The sequence below is a fragment of the Taurulus bubalis genome (assembly GCF_910589615.1).
Source record: "Taurulus bubalis genome assembly, chromosome: 16".
Classification (NCBI taxonomy): Eukaryota; Metazoa; Chordata; class Actinopteri; order Perciformes; family Cottidae; genus Taurulus; species Taurulus bubalis.
In genome coordinates this window covers 8143233-8159534 of record NC_136604.1, presented here as the reverse complement: position 1 = coordinate 8159534, position 16302 = coordinate 8143233, and the positions used below count along the sequence as shown (strand labels likewise).

General features: G+C 42.6%; 3 protein-coding genes across 3 annotated transcripts; all 3 read right to left on the bottom strand.

Moving 5' to 3' along the window:
* Nucleotides 1-240: 240 nt before the first annotated feature.
* On the bottom strand, nucleotides 241-3642 carry dnajc8 (DnaJ (Hsp40) homolog, subfamily C, member 8). The gene is made up of 9 exons (XM_079232292.1): nucleotides 3563-3642; nucleotides 2921-3022; nucleotides 2497-2553; nucleotides 2279-2345; nucleotides 1953-2047; nucleotides 1773-1844; nucleotides 1467-1558; nucleotides 775-850; nucleotides 241-679 (listed from the first exon to the last, which is right to left on the bottom strand). The coding sequence occupies exons 1-9, from the start codon at nucleotides 3632-3634 to the stop codon at nucleotides 557-559; spliced, it is 756 nt and encodes a 251-aa protein (XP_079088418.1). The 5' UTR covers nucleotides 3635-3642; the 3' UTR covers nucleotides 241-556.
* Nucleotides 3643-8080: 4438 nt separating this feature from the next.
* LOC306748575 (heterogeneous nuclear ribonucleoprotein R) lies at nucleotides 8081-11894 on the bottom strand. Its single transcript, XM_079231756.1, has 11 exons — nucleotides 11766-11894; nucleotides 11084-11244; nucleotides 10878-10996; nucleotides 10682-10789; nucleotides 10465-10578; nucleotides 10156-10332; nucleotides 9858-9993; nucleotides 9522-9727; nucleotides 9178-9327; nucleotides 8970-9091; nucleotides 8081-8885 (listed from the first exon to the last, which is right to left on the bottom strand). Exons 2-11 carry the CDS (start codon nucleotides 11238-11240, stop codon nucleotides 8279-8281), a joined length of 1896 nt encoding a protein of 631 aa, XP_079087882.1. The 5' UTR covers nucleotides 11241-11244; nucleotides 11766-11894; the 3' UTR covers nucleotides 8081-8278.
* A 495-nt stretch (nucleotides 11895-12389) lies between these two features.
* On the bottom strand, nucleotides 12390-15281 carry LOC306749048 (ATPase inhibitor, mitochondrial-like). Its single transcript, XM_079232293.1, has 3 exons — nucleotides 15143-15281; nucleotides 14021-14133; nucleotides 12390-12679 (listed from the first exon to the last, which is right to left on the bottom strand). Exons 1-3 carry the CDS (start codon nucleotides 15212-15214, stop codon nucleotides 12538-12540), a joined length of 327 nt encoding a protein of 108 aa, XP_079088419.1. The 5' UTR covers nucleotides 15215-15281; the 3' UTR covers nucleotides 12390-12537.
* Nucleotides 15282-16302: the final 1021 nt, after the last annotated feature.

Genomic DNA, 16302 nt, shown 5'->3' with positions numbered 1-16302 from the left:
TACTGTAGACTTATTTTAACTGCATGACAGTCCAGGAATATTTTCCTGTTCTGATCCAACAGCATATTTCCAAGGTTGTGTGTAAACCTGCTCGGTATTGTCATCTGTAATGACAGCCAGATTTTCAAAACAAATGCCACGTACCTTTTAGGCATCAACTCCCAAATCTAGGCATACCTACCTGTTTAACTCCTGCAAATGTTACTCAGCTTTGAAGACCAATGTAAGATAGGCTTTTTAACACCAAGCTTTATTTAGTTAAAAAAAATAAAGAACAAAAACAATGACAAACCACATTTTTCAGTTACGGAAGAGGAAGATCCATAGTTTCTCTTTCTTACATGAGGCAGGTATGATCTCTGGGTCCAGATCACAGATATGTACATTAGAAAACCAAGTACAAAACTACGTTTGTCAGGATGAGGAAGTTTTCGTACGACAAGCATCCCAATGACTGTGATGACGACTTCACAGTTGATTGCAGACGAGGTGGTGAGGACACAGAACTAGGTGTTTTATAACAGTGTGTTTAATCTAAAAGTCTCGTTTTGCTGCATCATTCCCTCTGTTCCATCTTGACTTTCGGGGGCTTGAGGAAGGACCGGTTCTTTTTTTCCTTGGTCTTTTTTCCTTTGGCCTGGAAGGTCCTCCAACTGTCCACACGCCCATCTCTTGTTTCCTGGCAAAATGTGTTACCAAAGAATGGTCATTTAAGGAAATGACAAAGCAATCATGTCTCAATTTAAAAGTCACCGCAGTTGTGGAGGAACGAACCTCAAAGTTTTTCTGCCATTCTCTCTCCCGCTTTGCTTTCTCTGCCGTCTCAATTTCTTCCTCTCTTGCCCTTTTCCTGGTAAATTAAGAGGGAAAAGAAGAATAAACCACCTCACAGTTGTATGTGTGCCGCCACCAACCACTCAAGTTGCAGGTCACATTCATGTCTGTCCAAAATTACTTTGTTTACCTATTAACTAGACATTTGTGTTGAATTATATTGAAAAAACTAATTGTTGAATTATGGCCAAAAACATGTTTCATGACGTCACAGTGACCTTGACTGTTGACCTCCAAAATAGAATCAGTTCTTCCTTGAGTGAAGAAAGTATCGAGCCGTTCACGAGAATGGGATGCATGTGAGGTCACAGTGACCTTGACTTTTGACGCCAGTATCGATTCATTCTCGACTCCAAGCCAATTTGAAGAAATTTCCTCCAGGCATATCGTGTTCGTGAGAATTGTGCGTACGTACAGGCAGACAACCCGAAAACATAACGCTTCCGACCACAGCTGTACGGCATAAACATTCATGATATTGTCAATGAACTGCTTTTCTGTTTTGATCAGATATTAGAATCACAATGTACATGATCCAGATGTTTAAAAAAAAAAAGAAAAAAAAAGAGGGTTGCCATCTTTTAAATCCATAACAAAAAACAGGTTGTAAACATACTGTGTGAGTCATTTACCTTTCGTGCATGTCCTTTGCTTCCCTTTCCTTCCTCTTGATTTCAAGCTCTGCGAACAGCTTCATGGTCTGTTTGTACACGGCTTGCTTAAACTGGAGAAGCACAAGTTAAGTCTTGTATAATCCTTAACTGGTAGCATGACAAATATTTGCTCTATTACCATCGTAAAAATCCTGTTCGTCTAAAAATAAATCAACTGATGAAGACACAATGCGTTAATGTTTTGACAGCCATCACCAATAACTATCTTGACTGAAACTATAATATAGATTTTGTATAAACACTTTTTCTATAACTTTGACTCACCATTTCAGGGTCGTCCTCCTCCATATCCAATAGCTTCCCATCCTTCTTCAACTGTTTCTTTTTCTCCTTTACCTGTTTGGGAGCACATGTTGGCAGAATATAAAATGTTAAGGAGAGCAGAGTAACATGGAGGCAAAATGCCTAGAACATTTGAACGGAGAGGAAAGGTGTACGACTCACATGGTGCTCAACGTATTCCTGTCCCGCATGGATCACATCTAAGGCTCTCTTCCTCTGTTCCGGTTCCAGTAGGAGTTTGTATGCCTTGTCCACCGCTAGAACAGTGAGACATTCAGGTGAAACTAAAGCTTTACACCTACCGACAGCATGCGCAAAAGGAAGAAGCTGCAAGTCCTATTGTATGGTGTCGATTAACATCAGCCAAAACACATATTGGGCAACATGTAACAAGCTCAATGACAGCAGATGTATATATATATATATTATTATATACTTGTTATACAGCAGATGTTTATTAACATAAAAGTAGGATGTGAGGAATGTACCTTCAAAGGCTTTCTGCGATCTGATTTGATCATCCTGATTTTTGTCTGGATGCACCAAAATGGACAACTGCACAGTAAAAAAAAGAAAAGAAAAAAAGAGAGACCAAATATTAGGAATTAGGAAACAAACAACATTATGGCACCATCACCAAATCAGCAGGCGAGTCACGTCTTCACGGAGGAAACTGATCAAATGTAATGATTTTTTTCCCGCTTACCGCCCGAAATCTTTTCTTCAATTCATCATCTGTTGCCTCAGGATCAATTTGCAGCACCTGGAAATGATGTAAACATTGGGATGTTTATCCAAAGAGACAATCTGAGATAATTATTATGCAGAATTCAAATTGTTATGAGAGTAGTGGTGGTTTATACATAATGACAACCAGATATTTGTTGGCCTATTGTAAATAAAATTCATCCAAAAAAGATCAACACACAAGGCATTTGTTTTGCGGTTTTTGATGGGTGGAGTTTTTCCTTTTTTCTCCGATACCGTTTTGGGAAATCTACATACAGACAATAACAATCTAAATGTCTGACCCTATCAAGTCAATAATTGAACTCCATTGCATTGATCAATCATCCAATGGGTCCAACAACTCCCTAATAAGGGAAATACAATATGGGTGGGACACTTACCTCAAAAGGATTGAGATTGAAGTAGGACGAGCCGGGTCTGAGCAGTCTCTCGATCTGCTGCTTGGAGGTTAACACAGAGTCTCTCTTCTCGATCTGTTTTACCTGATAGAGAGACAATGGCCACTTTCAAAACACAACCAGTCACTGACGCTGCGCTGTCTGGTGGTTATTTTCTTTTTACTAGTTCTTTCTTCTTCTGACGTCCTAGTTCAGCCAGCATTCAGGAGACACATTAGACCCAGACAGGAGGTGGCTCTGCATCTCTTGTGGGAGTGAGACCTCATTCATTCTCTAACCATGAGACCGAGCAAAGCGAGCCCAGACACAGGGCACCGCGATGGACAGAAGCTGCTAGCGTTAAAACCAGCTGCCCGGAGAACCACTGAGGATAAAGTGACTTGTGGGAGTCGAGAAGAGGAAAACTAAAAAAGACACAGGCGATCTTCGGCGGTGTCCTTATAACACCCGACGGACGCGTCTGCCCACTGCACGTCTCGATGGACGTTAGCTTCTTATCGTTAGCTGACGGTAACGTCTGCGAGGCCCGTGGGGACCAGCGCGAGAGCTGTTGCGCAACTTCAGCTGACTCACGAAGAGCAACCGACACCGTAGAAACACAAACTCACATAAGGTGTATCGTACCTCCGTGTAAAAGTTTTGAAATAATTCATCCGACACATTTGTCGTAGAAGGTTCTCCGCCGGCGGCCGCCATCTTCCCCCCCCGATTTACATGTGACGTCGTAGCGTCACGTGACCATGCGGTCTACTTAATGCAAATCGCGTCACGGCGCCTCTGAGGGGAAGACGAGCTTCATGAATGCGTTGGACGTTATCGTTACGTCAAGGATAGTTAACGAAAACTCAAGGCGACGTTAGAATGACTCGTTGTGTTTCGTTTCATGGTGTTAAACGGGAGGAAATGGCGGGATAATTAGTGTTATCGCGCACAAAAAGGCTGCCTTTCTTATCAACGGAACTTTAATTTGTCGGGAGAAATCGCACATTGATATACTGTGAAGTTTGTTTGGATCCACATATTTAATTTAGAGATCACCCAGAAGAACAACAGAGGCTTGCATTGTGTTTCCAACATCATACATGTACTGCTGCCTTTTTTAAAATAGAATCCCAATTTTAAAGGCTTGCAATCCCTGAATACCACCTTTGAGTAAAGCAGGACTGTGCAGGTGGGGACACGTACAGTGAACCGGATCGGTACAGGAAGACCACTGACAGTTACAGTAGTCCACCCATTAGGTTTGACTGGTGCAGTTTAAAATAATCAACATGTTCATAATTTACAATAGGAATCACTTCTGAACTCCATGACGTTGCACCAAATCCAAAACGACTTCCATTTTGAAGACCCTATAGAGTGAAAGTTGTGCACATAGTTTTTAGATTATTTATCACAAGGTCCATGTGAAATATATATATATATATATATATATATATATATATATATATATATAAACATAAACATACATAAGCACACATGTATTGAACAATCAAGATCAACAGTTAATTTCCCTTTACATTAATAATGATTTAAACTGGATAAAGAAGGAGTCGTCTGCTGGATGGAGCTCTTGATTATGAAATGCTTATCAACTGTGTCCTCTTATGCTTCTGGATCAAGTGGAAACACATTAACCATTAGAATAAAGGCATTTCTCAGGACTGCACTCCTCTCCACACCTCATATGAATCCCAGTTATGACAACTTTTGTTAAAAAATTCAATTAAAAAAACGTTTTAATGTGACGTTGACATCAATTGAGACTTGAAAAATTGGTCCAAGGAACAAAAATACAAGCCCAAACGTTCTCTTATACAGGAGTAGCTGCATTAATACAAAAGTATTCCTCACCTGTGCAGTCTGCCGAGCTAGGAACAGAAGCCAGCTTGTGTTCCCGTCAGCACCGGATCTCAAGTGTACAGTCCAGTAAGGAGTTCACTCGGAGGGATGAGAAACACTGCGACGACGCTGGCCCGCAGCTCGTTGAGGACGGTCTCCTGACTCCGAGCTAAAAGGGCCACACAGACGAGGGCATGTTGACAACACTTGGTCAATCAGCTTCTAAGCATCAACATGATCAGAGACACAGACTTGTATCGTCTTTAACATGATGCAATGCATATATACTTGTGACCTTATGCAGAGTTAATATTGTGAAAACTAACCCTAAACCTTACAGAACAAATTGGCTCTGGGAAGTAAAAGGTCATAAAATGTTATATTACGTTCCAAATAAATCTCAAAATGTAAAAACATGTTGAGACCTTCTAAGCATTAGTACAGATAATGAACAATCTTACCAATCAGTCCCTTCCATTTGTGTGAACTCATTCACATGGATGGAGGCAGCTCCTTTACTGCCTGGTGACAAGAGGCAACATATAAAGACACAGTTCTGACATGAGAAACTGTAAAGGAAACGCCAGCATTTGATGGCACTGCAATACATACCAAAATGTGCAATACAATAAGCTTTCTGATGCAACACTGTGCTCCCCATTTCAGTCTTACCTGTCCATTATGCACACTGGAGCACTACTACTGCCATCTTGTGGCGTTCAAGGGTACATACATCTGTTTTGAGACGGTCATTGTTCCAACGTCAGCCAATTTGATCAGTTTTTCATTGAGTATCCCTCCTGCTATTTGAATGAATTCGAACAGCAGCTCCTCTATTTAATACATGTGTATTAATTAGCAACGTTCCAGCTCAGAAAATGGCCAGTAAAAGCAGTGTCGCATAAAAGGAACAATGGATCTCTAGTGGTGCTGGTGTGGGATTGCTACCTCTAGCGGCATTGGAGGGGAAATGCCCACCACCACCCTTCATTCACAGAATGTGTGCAGACAGCTGAGGTGTGGCTTTGGTGCAGTGAGCAAAGACGAGCAACAGATGTTTGCAGGGTTTTGGGGTCTATAGCGCTTTCCAAATCCTTGACTGTATGCCTTCTGGCTGTTTAATCCAGTCTAAAGAAACAGCCATTTGGCTTTAAATTGACATATGACTTTTCAATTGGCTTACAGGGAAAAATATGCACTGCTGTGTGGAAATATGCACTGCTCCCGTGTTCTCTAAAACCCAGAAACATGCTGGGAACACAATGAATTTGAATATTTCCAATGATTCTTGAGTCAACTTTAGTGACTTGTGTTCTTCATATCCTGGAAAGAAAACAACAACATCACACCCCCACTGCTAAGCTTGATTCGTAGTGGAACACAGTAGTAAGGAAACAAATAAAAGAACAAAGTAGAATGATGGCTAGTGTTTCTTCAGTGATTACAAATGGCTACAGGAGGAGACAGTACTCTGTGCAAGGCTAGCTCACCCTCGAGTACCGTTCAGGGGAGTTCCTCATTCTACTGGTGCCGCTCTCATTGCTTCTCCACCTAGGCAGGTTGGAATAAGAGGACAGACACATGAAACAAAATACAATGACACCATGGTACCAAAAGACATAAAAAAAACATGTTTTATAGTTAAGAGATTCTGACAGGTGGTCGCTTGCTATGGCAGAAGCATTTTAGAATTTGAACCCTTTGGATGGTCAGATCCTTGGTGTCCTCGAAAAGAAGCGCAGATGGTTGAGATGATGTGCAGGTTTTTTTTAGAAGAAAAATAATTCATTAATTGGGAACAACTTAGCACACAAATACAAATCCATTCAAAGTCAAATGTGTTCGGACTGTTGTTAGGGTGTCAGTATCAGGACCACACCAGTGCAAGGGACATTTCACCAATTATACAGGACTGTCCATGCCTGTAAAGTTTGTGTTAACAGGTAAACATAGTATATGCTTCAATAGATGTCAGCCTGCCTTAATAAACACCATTCAGGTTAAAAAGGTGTAAAACAACAAACAAAGTCTGGAGTTGCAAAGCACAGCAAATTCCCACCTGTGAAAATAATACATGGTTTCTTCTACTGAATTACTTCTACTGCATCCCATAATCATCTGCGCAAAATCTGTTAAACACATTTCTATGCTTCTGCACAAGAAATGAGTTTCCTTTGCTGCAAAGTAAAAGGACTGTACTGATTTAACAACATTTTAGAAACAGCTTTTTTTAAGCATTCTCAAATTGAACAAAAATAAATCACCTATAGGGAGCAATCTGAGTTTTCCTTTTCTTCATGAATAGCATTTCGTGAGGGAAAGCTCAAATCTACTAAAGCATACACCGTTTACCTGTGCACACACATTTAGAAAGACAGGTACAATCTTGAGTAATTGAAAGTCAAAATTGCCAAACTTCTGGTCCTTTAACAGTCGTATGTATTGCTTTAATGTTCACAATTTAAATTCTGAGTGCAGGAAATGACTGTAGTCTGATGTAACATGCACTGAAAATTAAAAAAGGGTTAAAATCCTGTGTTCATCCAAACACCATTCAAATTCTCTTGTGCAATGTCAGTCTTTTGTAATTATCCTTTGAGACAAAACAATTTGACTTGGAAAAGAAGATCTTCATCCAGATATACGGGAATTGATAGTCAAATACCGAATGACAACACTGAATTTGAGTATCTGACAATTGACTGATGCTCAGCTTAGTTTTATTGAAACGGAACAAACGTAAAAGTTATAAATACAAAGAACATCAGAACAAACTGCTATGGCTCTTAAGGTAAGCCAAACCAAATTCTACTGGGCAAGTTCAAAGAAAACAAAGGAAGTTATGGTATCAGTTAAAAAAAAAAACACAATTCGTCTATCTCTAGAAATGCTAGGCATACACGTTGAACATTACAAAACTTTGATTTCTTCCTTCCTGTGGATTCTTTTCTCCACCATTGCAAAAAATGAAGTATGAAGCTCTAACCATATGCATTTATTTACAAGCAAGTCCCTAAGCAACTATGAGAAACCACAAATAAAAGGGAGTACAAGAAGGGGAAGGAGGAAAGGGGCATGGGCAAAAAAGTCCTGCTCGGCAATATCACTATTTAATGTCCTCTCAGACTTTTGAGGATGAATGTCCACTTTTTTTAGTAATGTTCATTGTTGGCTTTAAAAGAATCTGGAACAAAACGTAACAATAAAAGTGTTTTAGGTGTTTTTTTTAAGACACGTCCCAATGTAACCGTAGGAGTAAGAAATGATTCACCACAACGGTTACGTTCCCTTCTTCAGCCAAAAGGCTTTCCAGCCAATCATCTTGAGCCAATTCTCGGGTCTGTCCGTTTTTTCTGAGATATATACAGATTTTTTTTTTTCATGGAGGGGTGAAGAATAAAAAGTCAATCAAAAAATTGTGGCCAATCAACCTTTTTTTTTTTTACTGTTGTTTTTCTCTTTTTTTTTTGCCACTTTGCCAAATACCTTTGGGTGCATCTACTTCCACTGCTGCCCATAAGAATCCTGTGAAAACTCCAGGGTGTCATTACTGTAACCATAGTTACCGGAATAGTCGGCCCCTTGCTGCAGGGGCTGCTGGGCGATGGGCTGGGACCCCCAGTTCTGTTGGTTGTTGGTCTGGCGGCGCTTGGAGTCAGGCTGGTTAAACACGTCGGCCTTCCTCTTTCCGCCGACGTTACCGCCACGATTGCCCCTGGCCCCGCGAGGACCGCGCCCCCTCTGCGGCTGGAAAGGGGCTCCACGCCCTCCTCGGCCACCCCTTGGACCACCAAGGGGGGGCCCTCTTTGGGCGTAGCCCCCTCGACCTCGTGCCGGGGGTGCTCCACGAGCTCTAGGTGGAGGAGGCCCGCCCCTGCTGGGACGAGAGCCACGGCCCCTCATGCTGTACACATCTTCGTAACCGTAGTAAGGGTCTTCATAGCCACCGCGGTAGTCATGATAGTCATAGCCATAGTAGTCATCATAGTAGTCATCATATCCATAGTAATCTGGAGGATAGGCATAGCCCCCTCGGCCACCACGACCCCTGCCTCGGCCAGGTGGTGGCATGCGTGGAGGTGGGTAGTAGTAGTAGTCGTCATACCTGCAGAGGTAGGGGGATAAAGTTACATTTAATGCATTCCTTATGAGAGAGGAAGTCGACGAGTCACATGTCTCTGTCCCTCACCCTGAATTCCTGGTGGTCTGCCGAGCTGCTTGGCGCTCTTTCCTCTTCTTGTCTGGGGGCTTTGCCAGGACTATCTCAATTTCCTCTCCTCCAAGCTCTTTCCCATTCATCTCATCCATTGCCTAGCCAAATAAAACAACCCATAACTGTAACATACACAGAATCAATAGACGTGCAAAATATCTCATCCAAAGCATGAAAACCCCACCTTTACGGCAGCATCCCTTTCTTCGAAATGGACAAAAGCATAGTCTTTCAATTTCTTCACCCGCTCCAGCTTTCCAAACTGAGAGAAGGTTTTTTCAAGGAGCTCTTCGGTCACTGCTGTGGCCAGTTTCCTTACAAAGAGCACCTTGACCTATAAAAGACAAAAAGCGGTGTAAGTGCTGACAGAGAGGGGGTGCTTCTGCAATGACACGGAAGTGCAGAGCGGAGGGCACGCTCACATGCACCAAAAATCACTAAAAGTCACAACTTCCTCCTCTGCTCAGCTGACATAATGTTTAGAATGTCAAATACAGCCCCTTTAAAAGAGAAAGACAGAAGACTAACCTTGGCCATGATATCAGGGTCTGGCTCAGCAACAGGGTCGGCCCACTCTACAGTGACGGGGTTCCCCCACACCTTGACCTTGCCACTCATGAGGCGGCGGCGAGCCTGTGCTGCAGACTTGTGATCCTCGTACTCCAGGAAGCAGAAGCCACGGTTCTTCTTCTTGTCATCTGGCTGGTGGTACAATATCACCTCTTGGAGACCCTCTGTGCAATAAAACAATATTATCTCTATCTTCCAAAACTGTTGTTATGTTTATCATCTTTAATGACTGAGGATTTGTTTTATTGGGTTTCTGAAGAAAACTTGTAGTTTTATTTTTATTTTTAAACTGACCTGTAACTTTTCCAAAGTCTTCCAATATACTTTCCCTGGTCTTGTTCTTTGGAATTGATCCAACAAACAGGCGATTGTTTGCAACAGATATACACACTCCCAAGTACTTGCCAGAGCGGATTTCATGGTTATCACACTGAAAATAAAATGGGAATCTTGAATTATTTTCTTGTTTTTAAAGTTACACGCCAGAGATTAAGTCAGACTCATTTAAAAATGTCTGGATTATTCCTTTAAAACTAACTCTGTTGTTATGTGGTTTGAGATGCTTCTTTCAAAGTCGTGCTATTCTACTTACAAGCTTTACAGCCTTTTGTGCATCATCCTTATTGCAGTAGGTAATGAAGGCATAGCCCCTATTCTGACCAGAGAGAGGGTCCATCATTAGCCTGAGGTCCCAGATGGGACCAGCAGACTCAAAGAGCGGCACTAGCTCATCTTCATACAAATCCCTTGGGATCTTTCCGACAAACACCTGATGAAGAAGAGAGAAACAGGTGAACAAGTGTAAGGATTTGTTAAGTCCAATATGGAGCATGTTCTGCATGATTCTGAATGTTACTGCAGCACAAATATATATATATATATAAAAATGTATCTACAGTACCTCAGTTCCAATCCCTGGTTGAGTTCCTTTGAACACATCATCAGGAGGGGGACCTCCATATTTTCTCTGCCCTGTGGTGACATCCAGGGTATATGCAGTCCGCTCCAACAGAGCCTGAAAAGCACAAAAAAAAACGTTAACTGGGTTGAATGGCTGCAGAGACATGTTTATATGACATTTATTCTGACCTTCTGCACAAAAAAATTACTTTGTTTACCTTTATTTTTGCTTCATCTGGGCCCTTAGTGGACTCTTGTACTTTACTGCCTTGTTTTTCTCTCTGCCTGTAAGTCTTCATCACTCCACAAAGGAAAGCGCTTTTATTCTACATTAAAAAAAAAAATCAGGTTACTTATACAGACATGAAAAGCCAATCAAAGACAAAAAGGGATGCAATTGATCCATCTAGTTACCTGTACGTGGGACAGGTCGCTCTCCTTGAATTGTTGCAGCACAGTAAGCGCTCCCTCCTCATTGAATTCACGCAGGGCATCAATGGCCCTTTCGTCCAGGTCAACATACTCCACCAAGCCTGCAATTACAAAGCAGGTTCACTACCAGACTCAGCGACAGGAGTGACATCTCATAGCTCGCTGAGTGAGAAACAACCATCGCCCACCTGTCTGGAAGATGTTATCTAGACTTTCAGCTACTTTCTGGGGCAGCCCAGCGTCCACCAGCGTCTGGTAGTTCTCTGTGTGCGTGGTGCTCACATCCATGGGCTCCTCTTCCTCCTTCACAGGAGCGGAGCTACCGTTCACCTCAGCAGCAGCCATCGTCCTGTAACATAGCAACGAAGAAACACAATGTGGTCAGTGGAAGTTAAACATAAGGTTGTATTCTGCTTGATGAAAGATCCCACAAATACTGGGATTTTTTATTGTCACTCTCCAAAAATGAACGTTTGTTTACATTATTCTTTCTGCAAATAGTTTCCAAACGCATGGATGCGATCTGACTGTGAGGTAACATAACACGTTAGACACCGCCGACAGCTAACGCTGCCGTCCCGCCCCCTTCACATGCAGCGAGCTAACGAGGTTGACACATTTTATTTCCACATTTACGTGCACGCGCTCCTACTTGGCGCGCGCAGTTTTCAACAGTCAGATGCAATTTTCTTATACAAATGTCCGAGCAAAATCGACCTCAAGCATTTTGTGTTGCATCTCGAGCTAAGAATAATACTGTTCAGCAGGCGGGCTGACGAGCTGGTACTTAGGCCTCGCCGTGCAGAGGACGCTCTCAGACACACAAACACGCTCCGTACAAGGTGCTAACAGATAGCTAGCGAAACTCACCGGTCTGATTCGGGACACTAACAGTGGCAAGTGTTAAAATGCGGAACGAGTATCTGGTCGCGCGTACAAAAAATGTCCAATATGAATAATATGTTTTAGTCTAAACCACGAGACAAATTTCCAGACAGCTATGGTCTCGTCGTCGGCTCGCCCGAACAACGCAACTGCTCCGCAATCATCGCGAGATGTGACCATCTGCGCGCCGAGGGGCGGGTGCGCTCGTTTTGGCTTCTTTTCACACACAACCGCGTAGTGCTCGAGTCTGACTTCTGCACCTTTATGTTGAGCACGTAGCCGATCCAAATACAATGCAACCACACTCTTAGTATGAGATATACGCTCACGTTACCAGAGGTAGGGAAGTAGCTTTGATTTCTTTGAACAATGCTCCAGGAGAGTTGCATCCTAGCTAAATGGCTCCCACAATCAATTTAACCGGGACGCGCGGTGAACCAAAACGAGCGCTTCCTCAACTATCCAACTACAGCCTACATAGATGCAGTCTAAGTACAGGTCCAGACTAATTATTTTAACAACTAGAGTTACTCAAATCTCAATAAACAACTGACATTTGACAATCAAGATGTATACAAAGATGCACAGACATGTTCAAAAGCGTTCATGAAATGCCAAAGATTAAGAGCTTTATTGGTATTTATGTTGCCAGTATCAAGTGTCATACAGGACCTGCCTTGACAAGCAGTAGATAAATCAATATTGGATAACGATCAACTTGGTAATCAGATGGTCGGAAGGAGAGATTACAACAGCGTTAGTCATCATGATTCAGCTTTCTGATTTTCCCCTTGTGACGGTCAATCTCCTTTTGTAGGCGCTCAATCTCCTTTTTGTGGTGCTCAATCTCCTCCACGTGATGCTTCCTCAGCGCCTCCATCTGCTCCTTCTCTTTCTGCCTGCAGGTGCAAACACAGTGACGGAAAAAATGGGTTAAAAATGTGTGTGATTACCAGGTTACTACTAATATAATGGCATGCTTTCCCCTAGTGGCAATTCTAGACTCTGGCGGGGCTCCATCGATGCCAGTGGTTTTCGAAGGGTAACTCGACTTGCATCTTCCACTTCATTCACACAGCCGAGGCTGCCATAGAAGGTTCCACCTGCATATCAGATTATATACTCATCATCAACGCGCAGTAAAACGCTTGGCCCAAGTACACTTCCACAACCTGCTTGACTTGCTGAGCCACAGCCGTAAACATTTATGAGAACATTGTATGTATGACAGTTACAAGTAGCTATCTGACTGTACTAAAGGTATCTAGCACAGTACAGGTGCATAGTTTTTTTTGGAGGGGGGGGGCTGTTTACACTCATAACATATTTTCGTCATTAAAAAAAGGCAACCAGCAGTTTCTATACATTTTTATAATAGTTTTTAACAGTGCAAATATATTTTATTTTTTAAAATAACTTATTGAAACTGCATCGAACCAACAAATGCAAAACCTGAATACATTTGTACTTTATTCTATTTCTTGCCAGACACCTGGCAGCGCTTCTGCTCACACAGCTGAGCCACATGTGACCCTGATCGAGGTCACATTGAAACCCTGATCCAGGTCACAGTAGAAACCCTGATCCAGGTCACAGTAGAAACCCTGATCCAGGTCACAGTAGAAACCCTGATCCAGGTCACAGTGAAACCATGAATACAGCTCCACGATGGGCATCACTAAGCCTGGACCTGTACTTGCATTTATTAAAGTTCATAGTGGAGAAAGGTTTCTCACAGATGTGTGCTTCCAAAAAGGTACATGACCCGACTGATCATTTTTGTCAGCTCAGGGAAGGATGGAGGCAATTCTCTCAGAAATGATCCATCATGTCTGGTTTTCCTTGTGCCTCTGAATTTAGCTTCTAGATCACTGCAAGTCAATAAGATCCATTTGCAACAGACTCGGGACTAAGGAATGACTTCATACTACAGATCAAGCTTCATGGGGTGTGTGCACATGAAACATTAATATTACAACAGTTTCTGTTTTCAAACAAAATGTTTACTATGTATTTGAGTCAATATGTTCTATAGAATACTACACTAGCAATTGGCCCGCGAGTTTGAGACCCCTGGTATAGTGCCTTTATGAGAGGTTTAAGGGGGTTCATAGTTGTCATTACAAAACGTGCCAATGAGTAAAAAAAAAAAAAAATACATATTTTTTTGGGGGGAGGGGGGGTGGCCCAAAACATTTATCTGGTTTTCCTTGCCTGACTGTGCAGACCTGTTTTCTCACCTGAAGTACCGCTCCTCCTCTGCCGCTCCTCGCTTTCCAAATGCGCCCCCCGCCGCCCTCACAGAGCCTCCTCCACCTCCACCTTTGCCTGCGCCCTTGCCCAACTCTCCAAGCTGGAATAAGCAGAATGAAGCCTCACAATTCACATACAAGTCACCGCCCACCACCATCGGTGTAGGAATGTGCACGTGAATGGGTGAATGAATGAGAGGCAAAGTGTGAAGCATGTTGTCGAATAAGGTGGAAAGTTGTTGTATAAATGCAGTCCATTCACCATCATTATTTAACAAATTAGGACACATAAAAATGTAACCTAAAATACAATCAATGCATGTATTGTTGGTCCACAGTTATTGTTGGTACTCAGCAGAATGTTGTACAGATGCCTCTTTGTTAGTGGCTCCAGTAAACTAATTAATGTAGACATATGGTATTGTTTCCAATAGAACACATGTATGACAGTCTTTCAACTTCTTTAGCAAAATACATCTATAAATCAAAAACACCACAACATTTTCCTAAGCTTTGACTCTTTATTATGCAACCTCTTAAACAATCTCTGCAACAGCAACAGAAAACATCGCTCTTTCGGGACGACATGGTGCAGTACATTTAATGTCTTATTGATTCATGTCCTTGTTATGCTGCGCTCTGGTTCAGGTTCCAAACCTACAACTGCTCCTGAACCCATTCACCAGTCGGTCGCTGTCACTTCGTTTGCTTCCCATAGGGGGCTGCTTATGAACACAGAGAGCAGACCGTTTTTCACTAGAGTGCATTTCATTATTATCGCAGACTCCTTCGTTAACTGCCTGAGTAACTTTAAATACACAACGTTACCAGTAACACAGACGCTTTGTGTTCAGAAAAGGATGATTAGCAACATGTCTGACGCTACATTAGGGCCATAAACAACATGCTGCAGGCTTGACGCGTGACACGCAGAAAGGGCATCAAGTGCACGCGCACAATAAGTGGATGCCTGAAAGCACGAGCTAACGACTAGCTAGCCGGGCTAACCCCGTCGTCCGATAACAACAACTTTACAGATGTTAGCAAGCTAATGCTAACGTTCAAGAAGTCATCTGTCACCAGTCCACCACAGTTCGGACGTTGCGTTACCTGATCAGACGCCATTCTAATCTGAGAGGCGACGCATCTCCTTACGTCTGCTCTAAGAAGAAAGCGTGACATTATGCTGGTGGTTACTAAGGTGCAGCTGCAACGGGGCAGAGGCCACTTTGGTGTTTCTTCTGCCCAACTCGAAATGCGGAAATCTTAAATAAACGTCTCTCTTGTGGGTGTGGAAACCATGGATGTATAGGTGGTGACCGGCCGCTCCGCGTGCGCGTTGCTGCCGCCAGGCGGCGAGGGGTGAGAACTGCAGGAGGTATGTGAACTGTACACTTCAAGCGTGTCAACACGCAACACACTGCCAACTAGTTAAGTTGCTATGTCACCAAATGGTATGAATTTTTTAATATATTCCATAGTGGGATCTATGATTATTTTGCTCAATATATTGTGTCTCCCACAGACCTTGTATGGAACTGAAGAAGCATTATGTAAAGCTAGAATTGTTCATCCACCCACCTTTTCAACCAATGACTCCTGTTTAAAAACTAGCAGCATACAGATCCTCAAACCAGGTCTCAAGTCCAAGACAGATAAGTGTGGCGCCATGCAAACAGGAAAACAAGCACACGCCCATAATATTTCACTAATTTGTTATAGCCTGTCTTATACAGAAGATTAAGCTTTTCAACAATACAAAATACACAGATTTCACCTCTTTTGTTTTCAGTCATTTCTATCTATTGATTACTCCTGAAAAGCTGCACAGACCTATCTAATTAATGTAATGCTCATATTTTGTAAGCACTGTCTGAAGACCTCTGACATCATTGTGTTGTGGGCTTATTATTTAAAAGGATGAGACCCGGTGCTCATCTGTGAAGTGCTGGATGAGACAAACTCAGCAGCACAAAGGAAAGCTTTGCACAGTAAAGGGAGGTGGTGGGTGTTTAGTACAGATGAGTCATAATGGAGTCCCACTGATAAAGAGTCCTCCCTGCCCGACAACGCACAGGCCAGCACAGTGTCGTATGAGCTCACCTCAAGTGCCTGAAACTCCCCTTTCTTTGTCTGAATCCTGCAGAGTTGATGCTCAACAATTACATGTAGGAGGAGGATGCTGTTGTGATGACGTGTGGCATCCTGTCAAGCTGTTTAATTAAGTTCAGCAATGACCATGATGATCCGGAAGCTCCAGTGAAAAAAGA